This window comes from Calonectris borealis, chromosome 3, assembly GCF_964195595.1.
Source record: "Calonectris borealis chromosome 3, bCalBor7.hap1.2, whole genome shotgun sequence".
In the NCBI taxonomy this organism is placed as follows: domain Eukaryota; kingdom Metazoa; phylum Chordata; class Aves; order Procellariiformes; family Procellariidae; genus Calonectris; species Calonectris borealis.
This window is the reverse complement of record NC_134314.1, coordinates 51,675,671-51,691,772: the sequence shown is the minus strand read 5'-3', so window position 1 is coordinate 51,691,772 and position 16,102 is coordinate 51,675,671. Positions and strand designations below refer to the sequence as shown.

The window sequence follows — 16,102 nt, the reverse complement described above, 5'->3', positions numbered from 1 at the left end:
TTAATGAAGAAGGCAATTTCTTATCAAGTTTTACTGAAGGTTTCTGGTGAAAAAAAAAAAAGTCACTGTGTAATTAAAGATCACATCAGAGGCCATACTGAGGAAAGATTAAAATAACATGCAGTTTTGTCTTGGAGCTTCCTAACTAAGCATTATGAGTTGGCCTGCAACTTAAAAATAATTATTTTAACTTGTTTGAACACTACTTGACATATACAACTTGTTTGTTAAAATATTCACTAATTGATTCATTATTCTTTCTTTTAAAATATTCTTTAATGTATGTTTAGGTACTAAGGGGGAAGACACCAAAAATAAACGGACCAATGATATTTCCAGCAGTAGTCACACAAATGAAAGCTACATTTTAAAAACATTATTAAAGCTGAGAAGTCAGACATAGATGTTCGGCAGCAGTTGCCTGTGCACCCTTAATCTTTATCTCTTGGATATATGCTATAGTCTTGACTTATATTAACTGATGCTTCCCCCTCTCCCAGGACCCTTGACCTACCCAGTACGCAGAACAGTGGTTCTCATATAATGCACACTTATCAATACATGTTTTGTCCTCATTTCTGATATGTCACAAGATCTCATTTTTCATGGACTTTTCAAATGCTTGTGTAGAAGAAGAATTATGCTTTTCTTCTTCAGCTTTTGTTACCACAACAGCTAGGTACTTCATCTGCAGTAATGAATTTATCTCCATGACTATGGCTGTGAATCAAGAAAGTGATACTATCTCCATTTTACAAACAGAGGACAGAGAAATTAAAGTTAAAAGCACACGCGAGCTCTTGATGCCAGGTTAAGGACCTCTGAAAGCTGATTTTTCAGGTTTCACGGAACACTACCAATTCAAAGTACAATGCCCACTGACTTCAGTTAGAGCCATGACTACAGCAGTGTAGGACTCAGTGCCTCAAGAAGGATGTCCAGAAAATTAAGATTACAATTGCCAATAGTGAAAAGATGGGGTTTTGGTGGGGTTTTTCTGTTTTGTTGTTGTTGTTGTTTTTTAAATAAGAGTAGTATCACGCACTAACTCTGGTGCAGACTATGACAGAAGCCAATTATGCAAGGCAGCATTCAGCTGTATGTGATCATATAATTACAATGTCACATAGCAATGATTATTACTGTAGGGCCCATGCAGAAGGAGGGAAAAACTCAGATAACACACGCAACAGTCACTCTGGAATTTCCTAACTGCATTTTGGTGTTGATAGCACCTTATCCTATACCTACTGCACATCCTTTGTCTAAGTTGTTTTCCAGCTTTGACACCCACATGGATGATCAGTAGAGCAGGAATCTGAAATCTACAAACTCGGGGGTAGAAGATATTTTGTGGATCAAGTACAGCCCTCTGCTATCTCAGGTTACCTCATCACAGAATCCTGGTAAGAACTGATTTTGCTGGATCTTACAGCAGAAGTTTTTTAGTCACATTTCTCATAGTGGAAAGTGGTTTCAGACCTTTGCTCTTCTGCTGATTAAGAAGATGCTTGTAACTTTCAGCTTTTTTTTTGTATTCATAAACAATTTTATATTCATGTATGAGAGTGCTACTACTAACTGAAATAGTGCTTTTCCGTTCTTGGTCTTTATTTGGGGTGACTGATGTGGGTGAGGTTCTCACATTTCTCATGCATGCCATTCTAGCCTAGACTCTCCCAAGTACACTTTTTCTGCACCTACTCTGCTTGAGTTCATTTTCTTGCGCACAGATGAATATTGCTTTAGTCATTGACATTTGCCCATTTCCCCATTTTATCCCAATTGAGTTGAAATGTCATTCTCACTAGAGCATGCTCCTATGTTCATTCATCTTTCAACACAATCACCCCTGCCTTAGAAGAGCTTATCTACTAAATAGCAACAGACATCCATACTGAACCTACAAGAAGTGAGATGTCTCAAAGACCTATCAGCTGGTCAGAGCTGGCTACAGACTGGTGAAATAGCAAAAGGCATGCTTCTGCTCCCAAAGCCCTCACTGCCGAATTTCCAGTTCCAACTCCAAAGTATGGCATTTGTCAATGAAAAGGTCTCCAAAAATAATTAAGGCTTTAAAAAAAAAGGTTTCTGATGCTTTATACAGTAAGCAAACAAGCCTACAAAAAATTTCAATGGGTATAAGCAGATAAAACACAAAAGGCCATAAGAAAGAAGTGTGTATATATCAAAATTACGTGTAAGTTCCCCTTAAATAAGCTACTAGATCACAAATCAAGTGATCTATTTATAGGTCTATTTAAATATTGGCACTTACTGTTAAGATTTCAAAACCATGGTCAACAAAGCTTTAAAAAAAAAAGTACATTCAGGCATTTAAGAAACAAAAAATTGAATTAAAAAGGCAAGCCCTTAAAACTACAATCAGCTTCAAAAATCTTGTCTTTGTGTATTCCCTGGTCTATAAAGTATAGGATCTAAAACCTCAAGGTTTATGCAGCTTTCGTTGAAGGGAGTGCTTTCTAAAATTAAGCCCTGATACACATAAAATAAGGTAAAAACCAGAAGGGAGGTTTGACTAACAATATTACTACATTACAGTATTTCCACCTGAAATAAGTTTCTTAAGTGTATTTTATAAAACATACTTGTGAGTTAGATAAGGCAACCTTTTTTTTGGGTGTAGAAACTGATTCCATTCTTAAAGCAAATGTAGCTAATGAATGACAGACTCTCAGCCCAGAGCTTAAGCTGCAAAAGCTAACCTCCTGCTGGGAATTAAACTAAGATCAAAATCAAACTAAGGAAAACTATGATTCTAAAATGTTACCGAAAATAGTGCTCACTTCTGAACAACTCCATGGTATGTTTATTTGCAACTACACCTGACAATCCTAAAGATGACACCAAATTATACAGTGGATACATTTAGCAGTTTTTAATGAAGGTAATTCCCTCACAATGATTCAGAATCATTAAACTGCAAATGCAGCTGAGTTGTGTCATCATGTAAGGGAGACATGCAATTTGCTTAAAGATTTAGGACTTGCATTCCTAAATCACTGGTTGCCTTTGAAAATGGTGACTTTTTTCTTTTTTTCTTTTCTTTTCTTTTTTTTTTAAAAAGCTTAGTTACATCTTTCATTTTGAAGTGCAAGCTATTCAAGTTAGGAACCACATCTTCCTCCTGGTCCATAGAGTGTGCCTATTGCAACGGAACAACAACCTAACAGAAACTGCTTGCCACTTCCTGCAGCCGACACCAAGCTGGGCGGGAGTGTTGATCTGCTGGAGGGTAGGAAGGCTCTGCAGAGGGACCTGGACAGGCTGGATCAATGGGCCGAGGCCAACTGTATGAGGTTCAACAAGGCCAAGGGCCGGGTCCTGCACTTCGGCCACAACAACCCCAGGCAACGCTGCAGGCTTGGGGAAGAGTGGCAGGAAAGCTGCCCAGAGGAAAAGGACCTGGGGGTGCTGGTTGGCAGCCGGCTGAACATGAGCCGGCAGTGTGCCCAGGTGGCCAAGAAGGCCAACGGCATCCTGGCCTGTATCAGAAATAGTGTGGCCAGCAGGAGCAGGGAGGTGATCGTGCCCCTGTACTCGGCAACTGTGTTCAGTTTTGGGTCCCTCACTACAAGAAGGACATGGAGGTGCTGGAGCGTGTCCAGAGGAGGGCAACGAAGCTGGTGAAGGACCTGGAGCACAAGTCTTATGAGGAGCGGCTGAGGGAACTGGGGTTGTTTAGCCTGGAGAAGAGGAGGCTGAGGGGAGACCTCATCGCGCTCTACAACTACCTGAAAGGAGGTTGTAGCGAGGTGGGTGTTGGTCTCTTCTCCCAAGTAACCAGCGATAGGACAAGAGGAAATGGCCTCAAGTTGCGCCAAGGGAGGTTTAGATTGGACATTAAGAGAAATTTCTTTACTGAAAGAGTGGTCAGGCCTTGGAACAGGCTGCCCAGGGAAGTGGTTGAGTCACCATCCCTGGAAGTATTGAAAAGATGTGTAGATGAGGCGCTTAGGGACATGGTTTAGTGGGCATGGTGGTGTTGGGTTGACGGTTGGACTCAATGATCTTAGAGGTCTTTTCCAACCTTAATAATTCTATGATTCTTTCTTGTATTAATCTTCACAAATGCTGTATTTTGGCAATTACAGAAACACTGTAATTGTTATTACTTCTAGGGAAAAAAAAACAACTTCTAGGAAAAAAAAAATCACAGTAAGATAACCTTTTACAACATAGATATTAAATTTATTTTCTTAGCTTTGCTATGCTGCAGTATGTTTGCTAATGGTTAATAACCCAAATTCCCTTGCTCTGTTTTCCAGCTCAAACTGAAAACATGACCTTATCTAAATTACTTTAAAAATAATAAACTCAGATTCATCTAGCCCCATATACTCTAATAGTAGCCAGAAGCAGTTGGCTATGGTGAGTATAGGAATACGACATGCATATGGCAATATTTTGCTGATATACTTTCCCAGGTACCGGTGACTTGTGGTTTATGAACCTCCATGCATTTTTGTATTAAACCTTTGCATTTAACATGACTGTTTGTTCTTTAGTTTACCCATCCACAAAATCAGTTTTATAGATATACTTTCCTATCAAGTTATGGTACTATGTTCATCGGTGCTTGGCAGTTGGATGAAAGGATATATTTAATTACCTAATGAAAAGACCATAGGATCCATGAAACTTAAGTTATTCAACCTCTGTAAAGAAAAGGCTAAAATGTGTTTGAGTGCATTGAAAAGTCAGTATTCCCAGCAGAGGGCAGTAGTTGCTGTGCACAAGTGAGAGGAAGACTTTAAAAGGTAATATTGTGAGGAAGACTCTATCTCCTTACTCTCTTAAGACCTTGAAAGATTGCATATAATGTACACTATTGTCTAAATTATTTATACCAGATCAAGATTCAAGCCAAACTCTCACAATTACCAGTTTTTAAACAAAACTTTAAAAGGGAAGTGAAGAAAGAGGACTGGCAGAGGGTGATTATTCCAAGGCATAATGAACACTGACCTTTATGTGTAAACACAGAGAAATTAAACCACTCTGATGGGGTAGTGAGACTTACATTTGCATGATTGCTAGTTTAGGATATTGAGATTTTAATATCAAGTTAATATGTACATTTTACTTTAAAAAGTATTTTCATCTGAACTTTGGATATATATATATAACTGCTGAGAAAAGGGATGAGGAAGAAGTAGTTTTTTATAAACTCATTGTTAAGTTCAAGTTATCAGATCTGACCATTCAAAAAGCATTCTAGAATTTGTCAAGGACAATTATAAACTGTATTTGCTTGTCGAGAACCAGCTCCTTTGAATCCACTATCGTGGTGATTTTTCATTCACACACTAACTCAATGAAAAAATTAACTAATTATATTTTGCAACAGTCTAACTCCACTGGTAAATGTAGCCCTCATTGTAGAGATGGAGAAACTGACAGGAAGAAATTAATTAAAGGCCACAAAGAATGGGGGAAGTTAACGTTAGGATTAAAATTCAGCAACTATACGTCGGTATTCTGCTTGGTGCCTCTCCCAGCCTTCTCTGGCCACATTTGTTCATTTTATGGGGCCTTAGAAAAGATGGTATGATAACAAACATTTTGATGAAAACCGAGCACAGTTCTCCTGGATGATTACACTGGAGAAGCATGTTTACAGGGCTGCATTCTAGTGAGTAGGTAACTACTTTCAAGCCATGACAAACACTACCATGTGCCATACTGCCTCATAAACCCTGGTGTGTCAGATCTGGAAAACTGCTTCTCATTTTGCTCTAAAGCAACTAAAATAGATCAATATCCTTTCATCCAGCATTTTTTAGTTTTCCACGTGTTCACATAGCCAAAAAAGCTAAGTGTATGGATTTGATAGTAACTAAATTAGCTAAAACTTGGGATTTTCCTCAACTGGGAAACTATGATTTAAAAATTGATGCACACAATAACAAGATGCTTTCTACCAAGGCAACTACATGTCACATGAGCATTGCATGCAATATATTCTCTGCATTTTATTTTTATAAACATTAATGGAGAACTGGTAATTACCAATATCTAATGCATTATTTTAGACAGAAATAACTCCTTATATTCTTGACATGAAAAAATTTTATACTAACACATGAAACAAGAAACGAAAGACTGTAATACTAGAAGGGCACCAACTCTATCTCCCAAGGTCTTCAGGTATTAATTACAAAAGCAGCTACTTTAAAAATTCTACTTAAAGCTAGGAGATGTTTCAAATTATATAAAGTTACCAATTGCTGATTTGCTATTTTCATCTACTATATATTGGCTGACATTTCACGAAATCATGCGATACCAAAGCAGAGAATGTTTTAGTATTTCCCTTTAAAACAGAATTTTGATTTTATTTCAAAGGAAACATCACTGAATTTGAAAAAGTTTTACAGACTGCTCATGAGAAATATTGTATTACAAAAGTTACTGTCTAAGTAATTGGCTGAGCAATTTCAAACACATCTCCTTAATCCTACACCAACAAATGTAAATAGAGTTTTAGGTCTGGATGTTTATCCCTCTGGACTGCACTGTAACAGTTACCCAAGACCAGACCAGAAGACATATTGTCGCAACAATGTGAAAGCAGAGTCATTTGGGTGACAAGCTATTTCTCCAACACAACAAAAGCATCCATCCTTTCACACGTTGACTCTTGCAAAACTTAAATTCTTCTTTCTGGAACCATTAAGGGTTATGGATAGCCAAAGGAATCAATTCACGAAGTTTTGAGTATAATGTTGTCCACCCATGCCGCAATGATTACTGAGAACCTCATGAGCAGTGGTATATGCCAGTTTCAGAAAACTCCAAAAAATAATGTTGCAACTCCAAGATAATATTGCAACAATTCAGTGTAATGAAAAATAACTTCCAAAACAACTGATTCCCTTCATTACACTCGCTTATCCCTCTACCTTAAATTAAATAATGTTTTTGGAATTATGAACCAAATGTAACAGAGGAAATAAGTTTAACCAAAGTTAATTGCATTAACTAAATCAAATTATATGATATTTTGAGTTGTTCTGTCAGAAGATGTTGACAATATAAACTTTTTCACACACAAAAAATCTCGCCACCTTGTATTTACTAGATGGGAAACATGTAAACGAAAGTCTAAACAGAGTTGATATCCACCTTCCATTATGAAACTAATTTTCATCTTGAAACTTTCCCATTCTGAATGGATGCCTCAAACCAACTTCATATGAACATGCATCTGTGTGTGTGAATGAATATTTATTTGTAAAAGTTTCGGTCAATTACTATATTTCTGAAAGTAAGGCTATTATAGACCCTGGTCCTCAAGTTAGACTTTCCCTTAGCAGCGGCTCAGTGAGAAGTTGTAGTGCTTCCATGCTGTGGACCAGGAACGTCAAATTTGGAAGAAAGGTTGCTTGATATCAGGGAAATGTCTTATACATGTCCTGTGAAACCCCACTCAAATCCAAGGAAGTTACAAGCCTCGGAAAAACACAGTCTGAACTCACTGCACGGATTGACAGCAGAATAAGTATTGCCCAGTCCCAAAAGCATGAGGGGGCTGAGTGCAGATTATCCCCTCAAGATGGACTGGACACGTTCCCCTGCCGGCTGCTGAACCTGTTCACTTGCACGTGCAGGTACAGTGAGACAGTTGCCAACGGGCAGCAGGGACCCTGACTCTCTCACATACCTAGTTTCAGACAATTTAAGACCAGAAAAGATGATGAGATCCTCCAATTTCCTGAATTTTAGAGACAGCTAAGCCTAAGAACTAGTACTTCGCTCAAACACAAACACCTCTTCCTAAAATGATACCCAGTTTTGACCCAGAACGCAGTATAAGGAGGCTCTGACACTTCCTTCACTGTTTCAAATGCGTGAATGCATGCTTCTTCTTCTTCTTCTTCTTGTTTTAAATCCGAATCTCTCTGTAGTCTCTGGTTTTCATTATGCTGTCCTCTACTAGATTTAGGAGCCCACTAATACCTGTATTTTTTTTCTGTGAAGTTAGCTGTTATAAAATCATCTCCCAGTCCTCTTTTTGATAAGCTAAACAAAGTGAACTGTAAGTCTGTCATCTGAGGGCACAAATTCTCCAGCTCGAACAACTTGTGGCTTTTTCAACAGCCTCTTCAGGTTTTTCAATGTCTTTTCTAAAATTCTGATGTCAAAACCACACGTAACATTCTGCCATCAATCTGAGATGTTTTCAAAATTAAAACAAACTTTCTATCCTCCTATTTATTTCCACCCTACCCATCCCAGGTGAAATTAGGTCTAAATACTCTCTTGAGAACTCCTTTTGAGCTGCTTGTCCATTACAATAACCAAATCTATTTCCAAGTCATCTCACATCTAGGACACAATCTCCTCCTCCTGTAGGTATGATATGTATTCCAAATTTCTACATGTAAAATTTTGTGTTTGCTTAGATTAAAAAAAAGCCAAAACAAAAACCCTCCCTCCTCCCAAAAATGTCAATTCTGCTGAGAAATAAATTGTTGCACAGAGCATCCTCATTTTTGTTGCTTTGCTCCCCACCCCGCCAAGCACCACTCTTTGTATTGACAGCAAATTTGTATTAGCATTTATGTTACATTCAAAACTGCTGGGGGAAAAAACCAGTTGTACTGGGCTTGGTATAAAAATTTGCTAATTAAAAATGCTACACTCAACAACAAATCTTCGTAATAATTATTTTTATATGTTAGTTAACTAGCTTCTCAATTCATTTAACAAATACTTTCTTGACACTGCATAATGCCAATTTCTTAGGAAGAACAGCATCTACAAAACTCAACCTCTTCCACAAAATCAGGGAGACTGGAATTAATTTCCATTCTTTAGTTATCTACTGTGTGAATCCAGAACCAACTTTGCCATTACCCTTTCTGGACTAAAATCTGACTGACAGGCTGCAGTTTTGCAAGTTATCATGTGTGTGAGTGTTTTGCTTGGTTTTGTTTTTTTTTTTTTTTTTTAATATTGGCACATAATAGCACTCTTCTAGTGCCATGGAATTTTCTTGCACTCCAACATTTATCAAAAATAAAAAGATAGTCAAAGATCTCGGCCTAGTTTTCCAGGACTCCAATGATTCAAAATGTACTTGCAGGCTATTTTTAACATACTATAACTATTAACAGACTGGTTTCCCATGCTATCAAGTGGTGCAGATTATAAACCAGTCCGCAGAGCTGTATACGAAGCGCCTCCCATGGGGCATGGAAAGTTATTTTACTATCCTTTAGTGAAACAAATATTTCACTCTGCTTCACCTAGAACAAGTATTTTTTGCAGTGTCTTTTGCTTTTTCCACACCATTATTAAAAGTTCAGCCATCTCCAGCTAAGAATAAGCCAGTAACATTCAGATAATATAAACCATATCAAAACTCCCATTTTACTTAACTACAACAACAAAAAGTCTTATAGCTGAGCAGACATGATATTTGCCCATGACCTTTACTTTCTCTTTAATTTTCCCGCACTTCATAACTAGTTGCCATTCATTCTATACTATTTGAGTCTGTCTTGATATTGACACAGGACATACTTTTTAATATCTTTTTCCTCAAAAAGTCCTTCTTGTTCTTTTTTATTGTTGTTTACACTTCCCTTACCAGTTAGTTTTGGTCATACTTCCCTTTTGCTTTTGAAAATTACTCTTCCTGAACACTCAAATATGTAATTTCACATTCACAAGAATGTTTGGAAGTATCTTTTGGTTACACTGAATGTTAGAAAATTATGGAGAAGACTGTCCCTACGCCACACAAATTTCTAGATGAATTCATCACTGTAAGCTCCCATAAAGCTGCTCAAACCAAATGACCTTGTACTGGATGTAGTACATTTTATGCTAGAAAATTATCATTTGCAATTTTCAGGCTAATTACATTTCACCATTTTCTGCATTTCATCTACAGCATAAGCTTCCTATACAACGGTGTTTTTTCTTTGTATGCTTTTTATAGCCAAGTGCTCAAGAAGCAATGCACCTCATTCTCTGTTTGCAACAGACCCTGTGAGTACTAACCTCTTGGGTTTGTTAATTAGTAGACTGATTGATACATATTCAAGATCCTTGTATTAATTAACTTTAAGGCAGGTACCAGTGTCTTTAGTGTCGCATACTGTCCTCCACCTCTTTTAGCCAGTCTGTCCTTACAGTAGGCTGTAAGCACTGATTTCACATTCTTATTTTATGAATTGTCCCACGAGGTTTCAATAATATCAATTATATCTCATTTTTCCCCATTAATGAGAATTTCCCATTTATCATGCTTGTCACTAGGTCCTATCACTGATATAAAACCAACTGCAAATCTTGTTTTTAATTCTGTTTTAAGTTTAATTGGCTCCTACAACACCAACTTTAGATTGCATTTATCTACTTAGGAAGCTTTGCTTAGGCTGTCAGTTAAGCCCCTTCCTGGTTGCTACAGGTTCCAGCCAGGAAGATTCCCCACCCCATGTCCCTTCATACAATCTGCCTTCCCATGGGACTTTGTCCCCATGTCCTGCACAAAGAAACCTGCCCATTCACTCTAGCCAAAGACAACAAATTGCCCTCCAGTATTTTCTTTTGTGCACCTTTCTTTTCATTACATCTTCCTCAGCCTCCTAGTTTCCTTTTTCTTAATAGTTGCACTCATGAAGCCTGTCAACTTATCTATCATCTGGTACCACAAGCAGTACAAATGTCTCCTACAGCTTTCTGCTTTATCCCTCCACAAATAGTTCCTGCTATTAGCCAGCTTACTTTAATATACGGATGACTTTATACTTCCTGTCATGTTGAATGTCTCCTGACTTTGGGATTGTTTTTGGCTACAAACCACCAGTGCACTCTTCTGGATCCTGCCTATTTTTCCTTTTCTTCTGTGGCATCAGTGGGAATGACTTCCCATTCTGACTGTTAAAAAAAGATACTGCATGTATAAATTTTTCCATTGAAGAGGTAAAAGATTTCATGAGAAAAAGGAACATGGTTTGACAACTGAATTTTTCTTTTGCCTTTTAGCAGATTTTAAAGGCCACCGGGCTGGCAAACGGAGCAACAGGGCAGGCAAGGTCTTAAATGCAGCTTATACCGATGGGAATTTTTTACTATTGCTATGAAGCGCTATAAAAGTTTACATTCGTGAAAAAAATCATACGAGAGGCAACTCAAGCCATTCATCCAAATTTAACAGACAATTCTGAAGTTCATGACTATACTTCCCTATCTATGATAGAGCACAGTAATATCACTTTACCAATACACTAACGTAATATTTATGAAGGTACATCAGTGGTCCGAAGAGAAAAATCATGGCAAAATAAATAACTGTATATAACAATTAAAGGTAGAAACAAATGGAGGCATATACAAAGAAAATAAGCGATGACCGAGGAAGCTGTTAAAGGAAGGCATTTATTGTCTGCTGGGTTGTTTTAGTTTTAAGCATGTGATTATTCCATTAGAGACTATCATAACACATCTGCAGAAGGTCACTGAATTGAGACAGCATACTTCCCAAGTCCTGGGTGATCAACGTAAGAACAATACTGTTAAATGATGTTTAACATTTCATGAGGATTCTCTTCACTTGTTCTGAGAGCAAACCAAGCACCTCAGCTCTGTCATGCCAAGATGGTCTGAACCCCACATAATTCTTCAAGAGGATCAGAACTTTCAGACCCAAGGCAGCGGCCGCTGCCATGTGAGCTACCAGAGCACATCTCCTTAGAAGCAATTAATCATCCCAGTTAAGTACATAAGGCATTTACAGGACTAAAGAATTTTACAAGTGTCTGCTGACAGCATAGTTCCCTGATACATTAAGAGGCACAATGAAGAAAAAGTCTCAAAACTTATAGTGATAAGCAAGCGGTTCTACCCATGACATACCTTCATCCTCACAAATGGCTAACTGGTTTTGTCTGAAACTAAAAACCAAAAAAGCCTAAAACCTACAGTCTGAAACATAACCAGTGAAATTTCTGTCCAAATAGTTATTAACTTGGTAGCTACAAGGAAGCGAAAACATAATGTTATAACCAACGGACTGTGTCAGCATCCTGAATCAAAGGTGCTATCAGCCCAGTTTAGAGTTGTGATCATTTAACAATAACTTCAGGTGTCAGCAGAGAGGTCACTGAAGTACAATGCAACTTCTGGGGGACTGTCTTCAAACCCACTGGCGGTCATATACAAAGACAGCTTTTCAGGAATCACACCCACATGTTTAGCAGAGAATTTCGCAGTATTTAGCAAAATTTGGCAAATTTTGAGAAGGCCTGGGACTAAACAGCCCCTGTCCAGCTAGTCAAAACTAAGGCATGCAACAACAGCTTTACTTTAGTGGTGCCAGAATTCCTACCCCTTTGCTTGAGTATCAACTTAAACGCCAGATTTTAAAAACAGTATTTGAATGCTATTTACATATTGATATGTTGTGACTACTAATATTCCAGCAATGGCACATACTGTATTAAGATTTTTGAGGACAATCTGTGATATACTTAAGAGTGAATTTACTGTATCATTAAAAAGCAAATTATTATTGTTCTTTCGGGGAGTTGCTTCTTTTTCTTTTCTGTTAAATTCTGTTAAATTTCTGCCAAGTTAAAGAAGGCCCTTTTAATTTAGTATGACTTGGGAAAATAGCGAGGTTTTACGTTCAGGGTTTTTTTTTTTTAAAACTGTGAAAAGTCTGAGCATTAACTGATCTAGATTTCACTGGATACTCACTCTGTCGCACAGCTCTTCAAACGTGAAGTCTGCAATGGTTCCACATGCTTTATTCAGCCTCAGCTCTCTGCCTTGCACTTTCAGAATCCTTGGTCTAGTTACTATGGGAACATGAACAAAGACTCAATCTTCTCTGGATAATTACTATAAAATTCATCTCTTACAGATAGGAAATGCATAGCTTGATGAATAATAGCACATGATTCAACACATAAATTAGACAAAATGCTGATACAATGACTGCCACTTGAGTGTGGCATCAACCCATATACAGCAATGGAACTTATTAATTGGTCAGTGGAGATTGGGCATTGTGTTCTAAATGTATTCTCTTTCAAGAGAAATTAACTTACGTACAATCATTTTGTTTCTGAGCCAGCTCATCAAACAACTTATCCATGACAGCCTCCACATCAGCTTCACTTGTGCTACAGTGAAAAGAATAATAGAATATGAAATTAATAACACTTGAAGCCAACATCAAACAGCTGCCTGAGCCTGCTTAGCTTTTTGCCCATAAAAAAGAGAACAGGATGTTATGCTCTAAATACAAACATTAGATTTAGAATACACTTAAAAGTAGAGAATATTAACTCTCAGGTAGATGATTCTGCCTTATTTGCATACACTGAAAGACTTCTGTGTTTTGAGCTGTTTCCAGTAATGAGGCAATACAGGCAGAGCAGATCCATTAACACTATGTGTACACAATGAGAAAAAAGGCTTCTGGCTCTATCTTGCATGCAAAATAAGAGCAAATAGAGAAGGCAAGGCAGTCAAGCACCTAAAGAAGTATCCTTTGAAATTTCTGAGAGGGGACTTTGTGAAATTAAATATTGGAGCAGCTTTCGGGGGGGGGGAAGGGGAGGGGCGGGGCGCGGGAAGGGGGAAATCAATTCAACTGATTGTATTGATCAAACAATTTGCAAAATTAAACTATGAAATTCAGAATACCAGCATGATCTCTGCATTAGTAATTTTATCAGTTTCCCCCCCCTCTGCCCCCAATACTATTTGGTAAAAGATCAACCACAGAAAATGCAAAATACCTGTGCTAGGAGCTGAATTAAAGTTTATATTCATCTTCTGGTTGCCACAAGAACTATAAATCAGTCTGATTAGAGAATATTTTTTGTCACATATTAGAGGGTCAGCCTCTCTGTGTTTCCTTCTTAAAGAAGATAGATAATATTTCTAGCTGAGTTTGAAAGCTGAGAATAGTAAATTAATGCTACGGTAGACAATAAACTAGAACTACGATATAGAATGCTTCACTGAAGTTTGTATGATCTCAGTTGGTGTGAAAAGTCTACTTTTATAGATTGTGGATGCACTCTAGTTGCATTGCTTCATACAGTTCTAGACCTCCTCAAAATGACAAGTGATCATCAGCGTGTTACACAATTACTTTCCTGTTCACTAGGCCTTAAGCACCTTAAAAATGTTAACAGCAGAACTGAAATAACTACTTTTTAGCTCAAGCTTAACAATAGCAAACCTTGTAGATACAAAGGATTCTGGAAAAAAAAAAAACAAACTTCTGCAAGTGCCATTTCAAACACTTTAAAAAACCTTTTCTGGAGATTACATAAAATTGTAACTTCAAAAAAAGAAGTTTCTCTCAACATTGATATTTGTGCGCTGCTTTCCTCTGACAAAATGAGAAATGAAAAGGAACAGATAAAACCAGAAAAAAAGCCACGAAAGCGGGGGAAAGAGTGCATATATATTGGAGAATATGCACACGTGTATGCCTATAACTATCAAAAAGTTTGATGTAAAGGCTACAAGAAGAAACAGCCGAATATGATCCCTAGGTGGATATTTGCACCTAATTGCCAAGAAAGTTTGTTTTGAAAAATGACACCTGAGAGGAGGTATCTGATCAAGAGGATTTTAAAAAAAAATGTCATGCTGATACTATAACCGTTAATAGGGGAATGTAAACATGTTGGACAAGAACATTTTCTTTGGGGGGCAAGACTGCTAAATAAATTTAAAAAATCTGTAGCAAAATACTGTATAGTACCTAATTTTAAAACAAAACAAAAAAAATCCCCACATACTATGCTAGTTCTGCAGGGTTGAAAGCTCCAGTGAACAAGTTTGAATAGAAGAATGAATGAGATTCCTTCAGAAAAAGAAAGGATGAAGAAATAAGTATCTTATTTCCATTGGCAGCTACAGGATTTCCCCCCCGCCCCCGACTGCTTCCTAATGATTTACACAACAAGTTCTAGGGGTAGCCAACATCCTTCCAAAGAGAGAACATGAAACAGACTTATCACCAATCTCTGCCATTCATTTGCTCACAAGTTTTACAGCAGAACACCATGAAACACTTCAGCTGGGTACTACTCCTGGGGCTTGTTCGCCTTTCTTCTCCTGTGAGAGCTGACGCTATAGGGACCATGTTTAGCCTATTACCTGCTAGAAACCACATATGGGCTCTTCCTTTCTCCAGAGTATGGACAGTGAGAAAAGAATATGGTAGGTGCTCTCCACAATTATCAAACAGAAAGTCACAGTGTGCAACGGGCACAATACGCAGAGCCGTAAGCAGGGACAACTACGTAGACGTCGAAACAAGAGCCACGAGGAGCAATTCTGAGATAACAGTGGCAGCTTCAAACAGTACTTCCAAACACACACCATAAAACATGAAAGAAAGTGGAGCCAGGCAAGAATATGGAACAAGGGTTACTTTTCTTGAATACAGATACAGAACCTGCATTTGACCCGTTTTCCATATATAAAATTCTGCCATTTCCTTCCAGAAGCAGAAAGAGTTACCTGTTGTAATTCTGCTAAACAGTACTCCTCCTTCCAGACAAACAACTACAACTTCTAACTTTATAAAGTGATATGGACATACTTAGTTTCAAGTATCTGTCACATCAATGAAAATACTGCACCTTTCTTAATGGAAACGTGATATTTAAATCAATATTGTATGTTGGGTTGAAAGATACAATGCTTATAAATCTCATTTTAAGTTATCGTTGTCTGCCTTGCTCAGGTTGTCATTGATTAAATAATATTACAAGAGCAAATACGAGATAGAAAAATGTCTGCAATGCAAAGGTTTCAAAGTATTTAAAGAAAAAAAAAGAAGAAGAGAGGATGTTTCTATTAGGCAGATATATGCTGCAACCATAAGCACAACTGTGAACGTATTTTTAAATACACTTATTTGCAAATATAGAATAAAGTGCTAGAGAAATTTTGTCATGATAAACAGAAACAATCTGTCAAAATAGGAGGGTGTTGGTTTTTTTTTTTATCCACAGCACTGGAAACACCCAACATTAAATGAATCCTTGTCACTGGATTTCTATAAATACTTAATTACTTAAATACAATAAGG

At 37.5% G+C, this 16,102-nt stretch overlaps 1 protein-coding gene across 1 annotated transcript in view; it reads right to left on the bottom strand.

The window, feature by feature from the left end:
• The window catches only part of AFG1L (AFG1 like ATPase), a 78,035-nt gene that overhangs the window by 9,058 nt on the left and 52,875 nt on the right, over window positions 1-16,102 (bottom strand). Inside the window, exons 9-10 of the mRNA XM_075145625.1 lie at window positions 13,093-13,163; window positions 12,736-12,836 (exon numbers count right to left, since the gene is read on the bottom strand). Coding sequence (XP_075001726.1) covers window positions 12,736-12,836; window positions 13,093-13,163 — 172 coding nt within the window. The remainder of the gene's footprint in view (window positions 1-12,735; window positions 12,837-13,092; window positions 13,164-16,102) is intronic.